This window comes from Babylonia areolata, chromosome 35, assembly GCF_041734735.1.
Source record: "Babylonia areolata isolate BAREFJ2019XMU chromosome 35, ASM4173473v1, whole genome shotgun sequence".
In the NCBI taxonomy this organism is placed as follows: Eukaryota; Metazoa; Mollusca; class Gastropoda; order Neogastropoda; family Buccinidae; genus Babylonia; species Babylonia areolata.
The window spans coordinates 23,978,620-23,996,267 of record NC_134910.1 but is presented as its reverse complement, the minus strand read 5'-3'; the positions used below and the strand labels follow the sequence as shown (position 1 = coordinate 23,996,267).

General features: G+C 43.0%; 1 protein-coding gene across 1 annotated transcript in view; it reads left to right on the top strand.

The window, feature by feature from the left end:
• LOC143277852 (CDC42 small effector protein 2-A-like) overlaps positions 1-17,517 on the top strand; it is a 24,535-nt gene extending 7,018 nt beyond the window's left edge. The window contains exons 2-6 of the mRNA XM_076582779.1: positions 3,845-4,026; positions 4,894-5,097; positions 9,359-9,472; positions 10,374-10,484; positions 10,727-17,517. Coding sequence (XP_076438894.1) covers positions 5,041-5,097; positions 9,359-9,472; positions 10,374-10,484 — 282 coding nt within the window. The 5' untranslated portion in view covers positions 3,845-4,026; positions 4,894-5,040 and the 3' untranslated portion in view covers positions 10,727-17,517. The remainder of the gene's footprint in view (positions 1-3,844; positions 4,027-4,893; positions 5,098-9,358; positions 9,473-10,373; positions 10,485-10,726) is intronic.
• Positions 17,518-17,648: the final 131 nt, after the last annotated feature.

Here is a 17,648-nt window from a genome sequence, read left to right as displayed (position 1 = left end):
AGTGACTGACACCTCCAGGTCCCTGTGGAGGCCTGTGTATGACATCAGTAGGTATATGTGTGTGTGTGTGTGTGCGTGTGTGTGTGTGTGTGTAGGTGTGGGTACAGTGTACATGTATACATATACATGATGAGTCACACACCGTACAGACACTCTGCTTTGGCTATGCAGATTTCACTTCTAGTTCTACCTTGTGAGTGTGTGCAAGCTCAGAATTATGGTTTGACTGTGCTGTTGGCTGTCTGAACCAATCAGAACACACACACACACACACACACACACACACACACACACACACACACCACACACACACACACACACACACACACACAGTGTGATGCGGAAACAGAAACCTCACATGGCATAACCGTGTTCTTTCAGGAAAACATCAAACTGACACACGCATGCATGCATGCGAACACACACACACACACACACACACACACACACACACAGTGACACACACACACACACACACACACACACACACACACACACACACATATATATATATATATATGTATGCGAACACACACACACACACACATGCATGTATACACACTTGCACTTGCACACACACACACACACAGAGTCTCTCTTTCATTCACACAGTTTCTCTTTCTTTTAATCTCTCACTCTGTCTTCCTCACTCTCTGACTCTGAAGCTCACACACACATGCTCACACACATGGCTTGATGAAAAACAACTGTTGCTTATTCAATTTACCATCATGAAATAAAATCTTGAGTTGATTTAACAGACACACACACTCTCTCTCTCTCTCTCTTTCAAGGTTTTCTTTTTATTCTTCATTTAAATCAGTTGCTCACTTCCTCACATAAGAATCAGAATCGGAACAACTTGATAATCTCATAAGAGAAATTTAGTGTGGAGAAGACTGTGATTCAAATTACAAGACCACGGTGGCCGCCCCTCCCTCCGCCCCCCACCCCCACCCCCCTCCCCCCCACACACACCAAATATTCCCCAAACTGTAATCAAAATAAGCAACACTGCTGTTAGAAAAGCATTAATATGCTTCAGGCTAGGTGTTCCTCCCTTAAAAAACTTTTTAAATATCGCTTTATTGCCCGATCAGCTGAGAGTCTGTTCTGTCCATTTTGTAAAAAAAAAAAAAAAAAAGCTCCAGAATCTGAAATTGACTTTTTATTTTTCTGTTCAAACTATCGCAACATCAGGGAAAAGTATTTACCTGGCATACTTTTCTCCCGACCATCAGTGTGTGATATGACACCTTTGATGGCCAGTGACAAACTTTGTAAATTGCTTGCATGGTAATATTTTTAGAGGCCTTAGAAAAGAGACATTTGGATTTAGAGAAAGTGCATAACAGTTAACTTAAATTATGACAAATTAAAAATGTGCTCAAACTTAAATACCTCCTTTAACAGAATAATCATCAGTTGCACTGTTGTGTTTGTGTATGTCTGTACTTTTGTTTGTATACATATGTACCCACCCCACACACCCTTCAGTGGTATAACATGTGTACCTACCCCACACACACTTCAGTGGTATAACATGTGTACCCACCCCACACACCCTTCAGTGGTATAACATGTGTACCCACCCCACACCCTTCAATGGTATAACGTGTACCCACCCCACACACCCTTCAATGGTATAACGTGTGTACCCACCCCACACCCTTCAATGGTATAACATGTGTACCCACCCCACACACCCTTCAGTGGTATAACATGTGTACCCACCCCACACCCTTCAATGGTATAACGTGTACCCACCCCACACACCCTTTCAGTGGTATAACATGTGTACCTACCCCACACACCCTTCAATGGTATAACGTGTACCCACCCAACACACCCTTCAGTGGTATAACATGTGTACCCACCTCACACACCCTTCAATGGTATAACATGTGTACCCACCCCACACCCTTCAATGGTATAACATGTGTACCCACCTCACACACCCTTCAATGGTATAACATGTGTACCCACCCCACACACCCTTCAATGGTATAACATGTGTACCCACCCCACACCCTTCAGTGGTATAACATGTGTACCCACCTCACACACCCTTCAATGGTATAACATGTGTACCCACCTCACACACCCTTTCAGTGGTATAACATGTGTACCCACCTCACACACCCTTCAGTGGTATAACATGTGTACCCACCCCACACACCCTTCACTGGTATAACATGTGTACCTACCCCACACACCCTTCAATGGTATAACATGTGTACCCACCCCACACACCCTTCACTGGTATAACATGTGTACCCACCCCACACACCCTTCACTGGTATAACATGTGTACCCACCCCACACACCCTTCAGTGGTATAACATGTGTACCCACCCCACACACCCTTCAATGGTATAACATGTGTACCCACCCCACACACCCTTCAGTGGTATAACATGTGTACCTACCCCACACACCTTCAGTGGTATAACGTGTACCCACCCCACACACCCTTCAGTGGTATAACATGTGTACCCACCCCACACACCCTTCAGTGGTATAACATGTGTACCCACCCCACACACCCTTCACTGGTATAACATGTGTACCTACCCCACACACCCTTCAATGGTATAACATGTGTACCCACCCCACACACCCTTCAGTGGTATAACATGTGTACCCACCCCACACACCCTTCAGTGGTATAACATGTGTACCTACCCCACACACCCTTCAATGGTATAACATGTGTACCCACCCCACACACCCTTTCAGTGGTATAACATGTGTACCCACCCCACACACCCTTTCAGTGGTATAACATGTGTACCCACCCCACACACCCTTTCAGTGGTATAACATGTGTACCCACCCCACACACCCTTTCAGTGGTATAACATGTGTACCCACCCCACACACCCTTCAGTGGTATAACATGTGTACCCACCCCACACACCCTTCAATGGTATAACATGTGTACCTACCCCACACACCTTTCAATGGTATAACATGTGTACCCACCCCACACACCCTTCAGTGGTATAACATGTGTACCCACCCCACACACCCTTTCAGTGGTATAACATGTGTACCCACCCCACACACCCTTCAGTGGTATAACATGTGTACCCACCCCACACACCCTTCAATGGTATAACATGTGTACCCACCCCACACACCCTTCAGTGGTATAACATGTGTACCTACCCCACACACCTTCAGTGGTATAACGTGTACCCACCCCACACACCCTTCAGTGGTATAACATGTGTACCCACCCCACACACCCTTCAGTGGTATAACATGTGTACCCACCCCACACACCCTTCACTGGTATAACATGTGTACCTACCCCACACACCCTTCAATGGTATAACATGTGTACCCACCCCACACACCCTTCAGTGGTATAACATGTGTACCCACCCCACACACCCTTCAGTGGTATAACATGTGTACCTACCCCACACACCCTTCAATGGTATAACATGTGTACCCACCCCACACACCCTTTCAGTGGTATAACATGTGTACCCACCCCACACACCCTTTCAGTGGTATAACATGTGTACCCACCCCACACACCCTTTCAGTGGTATAACATGTGTACCCACCCCACACACCCTTTCAGTGGTATAACATGTGTACCCACCCCACACACCCTTCAGTGGTATAACATGTGTACCCACCCCACACACCCTTCAATGGTATAACATGTGTACCCACCCCACACACCCTTCAATGGTATAACATGTGTACCCACCCCACACACCCTTCAGTGGTATAACATGTGTACCCACCCCACACACCCTTTAGTGGTATAACATGTGTACCCACCCCACACACACTGTGACACTACCCCGTCCCTTGCTATTTTCAGAAGCGGAGTCAGACGTCAGTGAGTTTCACCTTCACCTTTGACCCGGGCTGCCCCCACCACCATGACCACAGTCTGACCTTGACCTTCAGCACTGGAGAGGAACCTCAGGGGCAGCAACTGAACTCAAGGGAGACAACAGTGTACACATTTTTTCTCAGGAAATCTAGAAACCACAGTTTACGGTTAGTAATTGTCAAGTCGGGCATAAAACCAGATTTGAAATTGGCTACTTTTTGTATTTAACCCTTTCGCTGCCAGGAAAATAAGATTTAAGTGAAATCTATTTGCCAGGGTTTTTTTTTCACAAAAAAGGGTAAATTTAAATAAAAAAATTCTGTGCTCTTTAAAAGTATATATATTTTTTCTGAAAGGTAAATGACTAAAGAATACTAAACACATGATGGTTTCCCATTTTATATATTTTTAGTGACATGCTGTTGTTTTGAAATCAGTGTTTTGTTTTTTGTCAAATTTTCAACTTGTTCATTTCAAGCATTAGTCAGAATGGCAATAACAGAGCATTTTGCTCGTGTATATGTCATGGGGTACTTAAGATGTCAGTCAGCTTTCTATGACTTTGGAAAGGTCCTTGTCTTTGTGAAAGGGATTTATTTCAGAATGACAATAAAGGAGCATTTTGCTCATGTATAATTTATGTCATGGGGTACTTAAGATATCAATCAGCTTTTTATGACTTTGGAAAGGTTCTTGTCTTTGTGAAAGGGATTTATTTCAGAATGGTAATAAAGGAGCATTTTGTTCATGTATTACATATGTCATGGGGTACTTAAGATGTCAATCAGCTTTTTATGACTTTGGAAAGGTCCTTGTCTTTGTGAAAGGGATTTATTTCAGAATGGTAATAAAGGAGCATTTTGTTCATGTATTACATATGTCATGGGGTACTTAAGATGTCAATCAGCTTTTTATGACTTTGGAAAGGTCCTTGTCTTTGTGAAAGGGATTTATCAGGTTCACAATGCCATCAAAGGGGCATCAGGACGGACAGATGATTTTATTTATTTATTCATTTTCTGAAATGCGTGCAGATCTTTCCAGTGTTTGAACTGACATCTATTTGAGGACCAGGCGAAGAGAAAGAAGAGAGGAGAAAAAAAAGGAAAAAGGACGGAGTTTGGAGGGGAGGAAGGCAAGGGAGAGAATTTGTGTGGAGGAGGTTGTGTCCCCTGAGCCACATGATGGGCGACGCTCTGCTGTGCTTCAGCTGTTGTATCACTGAACAGCCACAGCCGGTGAGGGGGGCGTTTGTCTGCTATGTCTGTCTGTCTGTCATGTCTGTCTGTCATGTCTGTCTGTGATGTCTGTCTGTGATGTTTGAGATGTATGTCTGTCTGTCATGTCTGTCTGTGATGTTTGAGATGTATGTCTGTCTGTCTGACTGTTCTGTCTGTCTGTCATGTCTGTCTGTGATGCCTGTCTGTCTGTTCTGTCTGTCATGTCTGTCTGTCTGTGATGTCTGTCTGTCATGTCTGTCTGTCATGTCTGTCTGTGATGCCTGTCTGTCTGTTCTGTCTGTCTGTCATGTCTGTCTGTCTGTGATGTCTGTCTGTCATGTCTGTCTGTCATGTCTGTCTGTGATGCCTGTCTGTCTGTTCTGTCTGTCTGTCATGTCTGTCTGTGATGTTTGAGATGTCTGTCTGTCTGTGATGTCTGTCTGTCTGTTCTGTCTGTCTGTCATGTCTGTCTGTGATGTTTGAGATGTCTGTCTGTCTGTGATGTCTGTCTGTGATGCCTGTCTGTCTGTTCTGTCTGTCTGTCATGTCTGTCTGTGATGTCTGTCTGTCTGTTCTGTCTGTCTGTCATGTCTGTCTGTGATGTTTGAGATGTATGTCTGTCTGTGATGTTTGAGATGTATGTCTGTCTGTCTGTTCTGTCTGTCTGTCATGTCTGTCTGTTCTGTCTGTCTGTCATGTCTGTCTGTGATGTTTGAGATGTATGTCTGTCTGTGATGCCTGTCTGTCTGTTCTGTCTGTCTGTCATGTCTGTCTGTGATGTTTGAGATGTCTGTCTGTCTGTGATGTTTGAGATGTCTGTCTGTCTGTCTGTTCTGTCTGTCTGTCATGTCTGTCTGTGATGTCTGTCTGTGATGTTTGAGATGTCTGTCTGTCTGTTCTGTCTGTCTGTGATGTCTGTCTGTCTGTGATGTTTGAGATGTATGTCTGTCTGTCATGTCTGTCTGTGATGTCTGTCTGTCTGTTCTGTCTGTCTGTCATGTCTGTCTGTGATGTTTGAGATGTCTGTCTGTCTGTGATGTCTGTCATGTCTGTCTGTCTGTTGTATGTATGTCTGTCTGTCTGTCATGCTTCTGGATGTTTGAGATGTCTGTCTGTCTGTGATGCTGTCTGTTGTCTGTCTGTCTGTCTGTCTGTGATGTTTGAGATGTCTGTTCTGTCTGTCTGTGTTAGTCTGTCTGTGATGTTTGATGTTGTCTGTCTGTTCTGTCATGTCTGTCTGTCTGCTGATGTTTGAGATGTCCTGTCTGATTGTTCTGTCTGTTCTGTCTTTGTCGTCTGTATGTCTGTCTGTGTGATGTTTGATATGTCTTGTCTGTCTGGATTTGAATGTCTGTCTGTCTGTCTGTTGTCTGTCTGTTGTCTGGTGTCATGTGTCTGTTGTCTGTGATGTTGAGTGTCTGTCTGTGATGTTTGAGATGTGTCTGTCTGTCTGTTCTGTCTGTCTGTTTCATGTCTGTCTGTCTCTGTGATGTTTGAGATGTTGTCTGTCTGTGATTCTGTCTGTCTGTATGCTGTTTCATGTCTGTCTGTCATGTCTGTCTGTGATGTTTGAGATGTATGTCTGTCTGTGATGCCTGTCTGTCATGTCTGTCTGTCATGTCTGTCTGTCATGTCTGTCTGTGATGTTTGAGATGTATGTCTGTCTGTGATGCCTGTCTGTCTGTTCTGTCTGTCTGTCATGTCTGTCTGTCATGTCTGTCTGTGATGTTTGAGATGTATGTCTGTCTGTGATGCCTGTCTGTCATGTCTGTCTGTGATGTCTGTCTGTGATGTCTGTCTGTGATGTTTGAGATGTCTGTCATGTCTGTCTGTGATGTTTGAGATGTCTGTCTGTCATGTCTGTCTGTGATGTTTGAGATGTCTGTCTGTCTGTGATGCCTGTCTGTCTGTCTGTCATGTCTGTCTGTGATGTTTGAGATGTCTGTCTGTCATGTCTGTCTGTCTGTCATGTCTGTCTGTGATGTCTGTCTGTGATGTCTGTCTGTGATGTTTGAGATAGTCTGTCTGTATGCCTGTCTGTCTGTCTGTCTGATCTGTCTGTGTCTGTCTGTGTGATGTTTGAGATGTTGTCTGTCTGTGATCTGTCTGTCTGTCTGTCTGTGATGTCTGTCTGTGATGTCTGTCTTGTCTGTCTTGTCTGTCTGTCATGTCTGTCTGTGATGTCTGTCTGTGTCTGTCTGTCATGTCTGTCTGTGATGTCTGTGTGATGTCTGTCTGTCTGTTCTGTCTGTCTGTCATGTCTGTCTGTGATGTTTGAGATGTTGTCTGTCATGTTGTCTGCTGTCATGTCTGTCTGTCTGTCGTGTCTGTCTGTTGTCTGTCTGTGATGTTTGAGATGTCTGTCTGTCTTCGTGTTTGATGTCTGTCTGTGATGTTTTGTGCTGTCTGTCTGTCTGTCTGTGATGTCTGTCTGTGATGCCTGTCTTGTCTGTCTGTCTGTCATGTCTGTCTGTGATGTTTGAGATGTCTGTCTGTCTGTGATGTTTGAGATGTCTGTCTGTCTGTCTGTTCTGTCTGTCTGTCATGTCTGTCTGTCTGTCATGTCTGTCTGTGATGTTTGAGATGTCTGTCTGTCTGTGATGCCTGTCTGTCTGTTCTGTCTGTCTGTCATGTCTGTCTGTGATGTTTGAGATGTCTGTCTGTCTGTGATGTTTGAGATGTCTGTCTGTCTGTCTGTTCTGTCTGTCTGTCATGTCTGTCTGTCATGTCTGTCTGTGATGTTTGAGATGTCTGTCTGTCTGTTCTGTCTGTCTGTCATGTCTGTCTGTCTGTGATGTTTGAGATGTCTGTCTGTCTGTCATGTCTGTCTGTGATGTCTGTCTGTCTGGTCTGTCTGTCTGTCATGTCTGTCTGTGATGTTTGAGATGTCTGTCTGTCTGTGATGTTTGAGATGTATGTCTGTCTGTCTGTTCTGTCTGTCTGTCATGTCTGTCTGTCATGTCTGTCTGTGATGTTTGAGATGTCTGTCTGTCTGTGATGCCTGTCTGTCTGTTCTGTCTGTCTGTCATGTCTGTCTGTGATGTTTGAGATGTCTGTCTGTCTGTGATGCCTGTCTGTCTGTCTGTCTGTGATGTTTGAGATGTATGTCTGTCTGTTCTGTCTGTCTGTCATGTCTGTCTGTCATGTCTGTCTGTGATGTTTGAGATGTCTGTCTGTCTGTCTGTCATGTCTGTCTGTGATGTTTGAGATGTCTGTCTGTCTGTCTGTTCTGTCTGTCTGTCATGTCTGTCTGTGATGTCTGTCTGTGATGTCTGTCTGTGATGTCTGTCTGTGATGTTTGAGATGTCTGTGATGTTTGAGATGTATGTCTGTCTGTGATGTTTGAGATGTCTGTCTGTCTGTCTGTCATGTCTGTCTGTGATGTTTGAGATGTATGTCTGTCTGTCTGTCATGTCTGTCTGTGATGTTTGAGATGTCTGTCTGTCTGTGATGCCTGTCTGTCTGTTCTGTCTGTCATGTCTGTCTGTGATGTTTGAGATGTATGTCTGTCTGTCATGTCTGTCTGTGATGTTTGAGATGTATGTCTGTCTGTCATGTCTGTCTGTGATGTTTGAGATGTATGTCTGTCTGTCATGTCTGTCTGTGATGTTTGAGATGTATGTCTGTCTGTGATGTTTGAGATGTCTGTCTGTGATTTCTGTCTGTCTGTGATGTCTGTCTGTGATGTTTGAGATGTCTGTCTGTCTGTGGACACGGTGGATGTGAATTCACTGTCCTGTTGGCCTTCTTTTTAATATTTAAGTTATAACTTTATTTATTGTTTGTTTGTTTGTTTATTTGAAACATACAAATTATTCATATTTGCAGTTATACTTGCCTCTCAGTCCAAAGAGCAGCATCACTGCATGTGCTGGTTTCATTTCTTTCATAATTTATTTAAGGTGTGTGTGTTTTTCATGTATGGATTGTGTGTGTGTATTGTCGTTGTGTGTGTATGTCTGTGTGTAACATGCTCCAAGGAGGCAAAAAAGTCATTTTAGCTGTAAGTAAGATGATTAGATTTGCAAATGTTGCCTAGTTATACTTTTGGAGTTAAAAGACATTTGTGTTTTCTCAACTTTTATGTGACATTGTTGTGTATTTGGAAATGTTTGTTCTGGGCATGAAAAGATTATTTTGCAGTAATCCTCCATACTCCAATGGGAGTGAAAGGATAATTAAAACTTGAAACTTGTATTGTCGTTGTGTGTGTATGTCTGTGTGTTTCATGTGTGTGTGTGTGTGTGTTTATATGTATGTTGTGTGTGTAATTTTGCAGAAACGAAGGCGGCGTTTGGACCCAAGCATGATAGGGCTGCCCACAGACTTCCGACACACGGCCCACATAGGATCAGGGGACGTAAATAGCAGCCACACCATCAACACCAACCATGTGAGTTGTCTCTCTTGGGCCTCAATGGTCATCAGTGGTTTAGGGGGTACCCAGGTGATTTTAGGGGTTTGGGGTACATGGGAGGTTTTAGGGTACATGGGAGGTTTTGGGGTACATGGGAGGTTTGGGGTACATGGGAGGTTTGGGTGTACATGGGGGGTTTGGGGGTACATGGGAGGTTTTGGGGGTACATGGGGGGTTTGGGGTACATGGGAGGTTTTGGGGTACATGGGAGGTTTTGGGTACATGGGGGGTTTTGGGGTACATGGGGTTTTTTGGGGTACATGGGAGGTTTTGGGGGTACCTGGGGGGTTTGGGGTACATGGGAGGTTTGGGGTACATGGGAGGTTTTAGGGTACATGGGGGGTTTGGGGTACATGGGAGGTTTTGGGGTACATGGGAGGTTGGGGTACATGGGAGGTTTTGGGGTACATGGGAGGTTTTGGGGTACATGGGGGGTTGGGGTACATGGGAGGTTTGGGTACATTGGGAGGAAGATGGTATTTGGGGATTGCTGTACATGGATGGGTGTGTGTGTCAGTGTGTGTGCGTGTGTCACTCTGTGTCACTGTGTGTGTGTGTTTGTCACTGTGTGTGTATTTGTGAGTCTGTGTGTGTGTGGAGGGGGAGGGGGGTTGGAGCGGGAGGGCACTGTGTGTGTGTATGTTTGTGACTGTGTGTGTGTGTGTTAGTGTTTGTGGGTCTTACTCTATGTGTGTGTCACTGTGTGTGTCAGTATTTGTGTGTCTTACTCTGTGTGTGTGTCACTGTGTGTGTGTGTGTGTGTCTCACTGTGTCATTGTGTGTCGCACTGTCACTCTGTGTGTGTATGTGTGTTTCACACTGTCACTGTGTGTGTGTCACTGTGTGTGCATGTGTGTGACTGTGTGTGTGTGTGCAGCTCCATTCCGTTCAGAATCAGATGTCGTCCAAGGGAGACTACGAGCATCACCTGGCGCCTGGACATCTTCAGATCTCTGTGGTGGACCTGCCCTCTAAACCGTCCTCCTAGGTCAGTGTGTGTGTGTGTGTGTGTCTGTGTGTGGATGTGTGTGTGACCCCCAAAATCCACCCCCACCCCAAAAGCCACAACCACCCCCACCGCAGGTGTGTTTTGGCACAGGGCTTACTGACATGTGAGTTGTGATTAATTTGGTAAAGGACTGACGTACCTGTGAGGTGTGTTGTGATGACAGAGAGGGGAGGGTGGGGTGACGTGGGTCACGCTGACCTCTTGTCTCGCTGTGTTGGCAGGCCGGGGGGAACGTCCAGGTGTCGCTGTTTGTGACGTCTACACCTCGCCTTCGTCGTGAGCCACACTGCCACCTCTCCACACACACACACACACACACACACACACAACACACACACACACACACACACACACACACACACACAGAGGAAGAGGAGGGCGGGTGGTAACGACGGAAGACCAAGTCAGCAGACAGTGCCAGGTGAAGGGTCAAGGTGTGTGGACCTGAACTCTTTTCTTCCCACCACCTTCAGTTATGTCCACTTCTCTTGTGAACAAGGCCCAGCTGTCCGTAGCTTTGAGGGGAGTGCAGAAGGGAACTCTTTTCTACATACCACTGTTTAGATGCTGGTTTTTTGGTGTGTTTTTTTTTTTTTTTTTTTTTTTTAATTCTTCTTTTTTCTGTTGTTTTTTTTTAAACAAGGCAGGTCTGTTGATGTTTTTGAGGAGAATACAGATGTGAACTCTTTTCTACATAGTTATTACGACTGTTTAGATGCTTTTCTTCTTCTTTTTTTTTTTTTTTTTTTAAACAAGACTGGTCTGGGGTGGTTGTTTTTTTAGGAGAATGCAGAAGCAAACTCTTTTCTACATACCACTGTTCAGATGTTTTTTGAGTTTTTTTTGTTTTGTTTTTTACTGAAGCTGGTCTGTTGTTGTTTTTTTAGGAGAATTCAGATGTGAACTCTTTTCTACATACCACTGTTTAGATTTTTTTTTTCTTTCTTTCTTTCTTTTTTTTTTCTGTTGGTGTTTTGAGGAGAGTGCAGACCATGTGCAAACTTTTTTTTTCGTTTACTGAGTCAGCAGACCAAGCCCTTTTCTGCATACCACGTTCAGATGCTTTTGAATACAGCTGGCCTCTAGGTGCTATGGAGTATACACATGCAGAATCTTTCTGCACACAACTGCTTTGAGAAAGGTTGACCTGTAGGTGTTATATTATGGAGTATACACATGCAAGATCTTTCTGCACACAACTGCTTTGAGAAGATTGACTTGCAGGTGTTTGTAAAAAAAAGAAAAGAAAAAAAAGGAGTTTTCAGATCCAAAATCATTCTGCACAAATTGAACATTGAATAAGACTGGCTGTAGATGCTTTTTTTTATGGAGTGTACAGATCTATAATCTTTCTCACCGTTTAGATGGCTTTTTTTTTATGGAGTGTACAGATCTATAATCTTTCTCACCGTTTAGATGCTTTTTTTTTATGGAGTGTACAGATCTATAATCTTTCTCACCGTTTAGATGGGTTTTTTTTAACAAGACTAGCCAGTAATTTTTGGATATTTTTTTTATTGTTGTTAATGTAATAAGTCGATTGGAGTTATTTGTAGCATTGTTTTGATACTTCTTTTTTGAATAAGGCTGGCCTTCAATTTGTTTTGTTTTATGAATTTAGGGATCCAGACGTTTTGGAACAAGGCTGGCCTTCATTTTTTTTTTCTTCGTCGTCGTCTTCTTTTTTTTTCTTTTTTTTTTCAGTTTCTTTAATGGAGTTTGCAGATCCAGACTCTTTGTGTTATTGTCTGGATGCTTTTCTTTTGAAAAAGACTGGCCTGTATTTGTTATTTTAGGGAGTATGGAGATCAAAACTCTTTGTCGGAAAAATCTCCATCCTTTACCCACCAGGCGCCGTTGTCGAGATTCAAACCAGGGACCCTCAATTGAAAGTTTCATGCTTGAACCACTCGGCTATGGCGCCCGTCGAGTTGATGGATGTTTGTCTGCTCTTGTTTCCCAGTGTGCCTGAGTGTTTTGCAGTGGTGACTGCGGGGACTGGTTGACTGACATTCATGGCTTGGCTGGATTTGTCTCCCTTCATTTGGTTCATAGTATTGTCTTACTGTTATGTGTTTGTTCTTTGGTCACAACAGATTTCTCTGTGTGAAATTCGGGCAGGGAAAGTGCATTGCTACACTGAGAGCGCCACCCTATTTCAGGGGGGCGGGGGGGGTCGGTCTCTTTTGTGAGTCTAAGTGCATGCTGCTTACGGGACCTTGGTTTATCGTCTCATCCAAATGACTAGCGTCCAGACCACCACTCAAGGTCTAGTGGAGGGGGAGAAAATACTGGTGACTATGGGATTCAGACCAGTGCGCTCAGATTCTCTCGCTTCCTTGGCGGACATTTTACCACACCTATGATTCAAATGACAGTGTTTTGTATTGTGTTTGTTTTTTTGTCACAGGTCTCTGCACTCAGCTCTTTCAAGTCTGGCCTTAAAACCCACCTCTTCACAAGATAGCCTCCCTCCCCTACCTCTTCCTTGTCTTCAGTTTCTTCAGTTTTAGAGTTATGCATGCGTGTGAATGACTGGTGAGAAAGCGCTTAGATTTGTCTCTGCACAAGATTCATCGCTATATAAATACTATCATTATTATTCATTGTTATTATTATAAGATTTCTGTGTGAACTTGGGACTACTCTTTCCTTTGGAGTGCCTGAGTCAGCAGTGTGGAGCCACTCTGTGTGTTAGCTTCACTGCCCAGCCTGGATTTATTTCCCTACAGAACTTTGCCGTGGATGCCCCCCCCGCACCCCCTTTTTTTGTGTGTGTGTGTTTCCGCAGGGTTCGTTCTTTTACCTGTGTTCTGCATGCCAGACCGTGGTTTAGCTTCTCAGCCGAAAGACTAGCACCCAGACCGGCGCTGAAGGTATATGCTGGAGGGAAGATGTTGATCGGTGAATGGTTGGTCGGTCAGGCTGTGGATCGGTAAATGGTTGGTCAGTCAGGCTGTGGATCGGTGAATGCTTGGTCGGTCAGGCTGTGGACTGGTGAATGGTTGGTCAGTCAGGCTGTGGACTGGTGAATGGTTGGTCAGTCAGGCTGTGGACTGGTGAATGGTTGGTCGGTCAGGCTGTGGACTGGTGAATGGTTGGTCAGTCAGGCTGTGGATCGGTGAATGGTTGGTCAGTCAGGCTGTGGATCGGTGAATGGTTGGTCGGTCAGGCTGTGGACTGGTGAATGGTTGGTCAGTCAGGCTGTGGATCGGTGAATGGTTGGTCAGTCAGGCTGTGGATCGGTGAATGGTTGGTCAGTCAGGCTGTGGACCGGTGAATGGTTGGTCAGTCAGGCTGTGGATCGGTGAATGGTTGGTCAGTCAGGCTGTGGATCGGTGAATGGTTGGTCGGTCAGGCACAGAAGCAGTGGACGTCTCTTCTGTGTTGATTGCCTGATGTCCGGGAAGGAAACTTTTTTGGGGGGGAGTGGGTGGGGGAGAGGGTTTGTTTTTTTCTTTGTTTACTTCATTCAGATGTCAACCAAAATGTAATGGAGAAATGGAGAAGAAGGGAGGTTTTGTTTTTTTTGTTTTTTTTGTTGTTTTTTTCAATCACAAGTTGATCGAAATAGAATGGGGAAAATGGCTTCTTTTTTTCCCCCCCCCTTTTTTTTTCTTTTCGATTTTTTTCTTTTCCTTTTTGAAAAAAACCTTAAGATAATGGGAAGAGAAGCCTATTTTTTTTCTTTCATTCTTTTTCAAATCAAAATATAATGGGAGAAGAAGCCTCTTTTTTGTTGTTGTTAATTCTTTCTTTCTTTTTCTTTTTTTTTTTTTTAACTCAATCAAAATATAATGAGAATCAAAGCCTTTTTTCTTTCTTTCATATTTTGATATTTGTATATACTCTCTATAGTCAAAAATATGATTATAATCGTGAAAACAATTTAAAAAAAATTTTTTTTTTTTTAGAGGGTGGAGGGTGGTAGCGATTAAAAAAGAAAATTGCCTTGGGGGTGTTTGTGAGAGGGAAGCATTGTGTGTGTGTGTGTGTGTAAAAATGTGCATCCTGTAGTCTTTTCCACAATGCGGTGGCATGGTGATGATGTCTACTCTGATCCCTGTCATTGGAACTGGCTTTTTTTTTCTTTTCCTTTTTTTTCGTTTTTGTTTTTGCTTTTTCTTTGCTTTTTTTTCTTCTTTTTGTTTTGTTTTGTTTGTAAATAGTCGTTTTTCTGGTTCTTTTTTTTTTTTCTTCGATTTTGCGGCAGTGAAATCTGCTGACTTTTTTTCTGGAGTGTGTGGGTGGGTGGGAAGCTTGGAGCTTTTGTGGTGTTGAAAAGAAAAAAAATTGTTGTCCATTCTGGGGCCGTGCAACATTGGTGACTGTGTGAGTGTTCCGTTATTTATTTCCTGCTGGCTTTAATTCAGCTGACAGCTCATTCTTTCGCCGAAGTTTTTGTATTTGGGGAGGATGTGGGTTTTCTTCCTTTTTTAAAATATATTTTTTCTTCTTCTTCTTCTTTTTGGGCAATTTATAAAAGAACTTTCCTTCTCTAAAGCTTTCTTTGTTTATAACAAACCAAATAGTGCTGTGATTTTGTCAAAACAAACCAGATTTTTTTTGGAATGAGCTCTGTCTTATCTCTGTGAGCTAACAGCTCATCAACAGAAATCATGGGTAAGATTCATTAAAACCTGTGGTCAAAAACAACAAAACATACTATAGACATACAAGGGCAAACAGAAATGGATGTTTTAGACTCTAGGGCTTTTTATGACATTTAAGAAAGCAGAAGAAGATATGTTAGACTGTAGATCATGGCAGGACATTGAAGAAAGCAGAAGATGATATGTTAGACTGTAGATCATGGCATGACATTGAAGGAAGAAGATATGTTAGACTGTAGATCATGGCGTGACATTGAAGGAAGAAGATGATATGTTAGACTGTAGATCATGGCGTGACATTGAAGGAAGAAGATGATATGTTAGACTGTAGATCATGGCAGGACATTGAAGGAAGAAGATGATATGTTAGACTCTAGATCATGGCAGGACATTGAAGGAAGAAGATGATATGTTAGACTGTAGATCATGGCAGGACATTGAAGGAAGAAGATGATATGTTAGACTGTAGATCATGGCAGGACATTGAAGGAAGAAGATGATATGTCAGACTGTAGATCATGGCAGGACATTGAAGGAAGAAGATGATATGTCAGACTGTAGATCATGGCAGGACATTGAAGGAAGCAGAAGATATGTTAGACTGTAGATCATGGCAGGACATTGAAGGAAGAAGATGATATGTCAGACTGTAGATCATGGCAGGACATTGAAGGAAGAAGATGATATGTTAGACTGTAGATCATGGCGTGACATTGAAGGAAGAAGATATGTTAGACTGTAGATCATGGCAGGACATTGAAGGAAGAAGATGATATGTTAGACTGTAGATCATGGCATGACATTGAAGGAAGAAGATATGTTAGACTGTAGATCATGGCGTGACATTGAAGGAAGAAGATGATATGTTAGACTGTAGATCATGGCGTGACATTGAAGGAAGAAGATATGTTAGACTGTAGATCATGGCAGGACATTGAAGGAAGAAGATGATATGTTAGACTGTAGATCATGGCAGGAATTCGAAGGAAGCAGAAGATATGTTAGACTGTAGATCATGGCATGACATGGGAAGGCAGAAGTTCTTCTTTTCTGCCACTCTCTTTGTTTCTGCCTTTTTTCTTCCTGCACTATTGTCTCCCTCGTCTGCCTTCCCAGTCCATTCCCCTTTCTTTTTTCCAAGCAAGACTTGACACTTTTTTTTCTCTTTTCCGCTATCTATGATGTACTATCTGTGCTGTTTTGCTCTGGCGATTAGGAGTGAGATGTAAACACTGGGACAGGCACTAGCTACCCATTCTGCAGTGTTATTTGCCTTTATGGCCTTGTTTATTTATTTTTTGTTTGGCTTTTAAGTATTGGGGTTGTTTTTTTTAATTTTATTTTACAATCTTTTGTAAACTGGGGATGATAAAATAAGTGGAAGGGTTGACATCCTCAGCACGGCCTAATCTTGTTTGCCCTAAGGAGCTAAATGGTTCAGATGATGTGTCCAGAATTGTGTTTTGTAGGTTTATCTTCATGATTTATTTTCAGTCATTTTTGTTGTCTTTTATGTGACAGTTTTATGTTTAACGCGGTTGGACATTTGTGTAGTTGGACAGCCCTGATAATGTCTGGTTGGCTGGGCTGTTAGCAAGAACAGTTATAAAGCTAGAAGAATGCATTGAAAAATCAAAATGAGAAGAAAAACAAACAATTAATGAATTATTCAGTGGTTCATGGATGTTACGGCTGAACAGCTCGAAGAATGCATTTGAAAAATCAGTTTCAGTGATATAAAAGAAAATATATTGTTTACGTTTACTTGGTGGTTTATGAATGTGAACAGAAGCTTTTCATTGTGAAAAAACAACAACAACATTGAACAACATTGTGAAAAAACAACATTGAACAACATTGTGAAAAAACAACATTGAACATCATTGTGAAAAAAACAACATTGAACAACATTGTGAAAAACAACAACATTGAACAACATTGTGAAAAAACAACAACATTGAACGACATTGTGAAAAAACAACATTGATCAGCATTGTGAAAAGACAACATTGAACGACATTGTGAAAAAAACAACATTGAACAACATTGTGAGAAAACAACAACATTGAACAACATTGTGAAAAAACAACAACATTGAACAACGTTGTAGTGCGTGTGCTAGAGAGCATCTGTGGCAATGAGTGGAGCTGTTTACACTGGCAGCACACAGCACTGTCTGCTGGAAATTCAGCGTGGGTTCTGCACACCCCACCCCCCACCCCCATCAAAGCTGCTGCCTTTCCAAGTGATGCTTGACTTTTTGTGACCCCCGTATCTATTGGAGCTGTTTAGGTATTTATTTATTATTTATGCATTGCAGACCATTTGTAACAGGGTATTAACGTTTCTTGAGATCGGCTGTTGAGAGGTCCTTGGGGTTTCAAGAAATGGCTCTTTGCTCATTACAGGGGGGGGATTGGCTGGGGGGGAGGTTGGGGGTGGGGGGGGATTGGGGTGATGTTACATCTTGTATACGTGGTGTCAGCTGGTTTGGTGAGATTAATCATATGTCGAGGAGATTTGGTTTTCA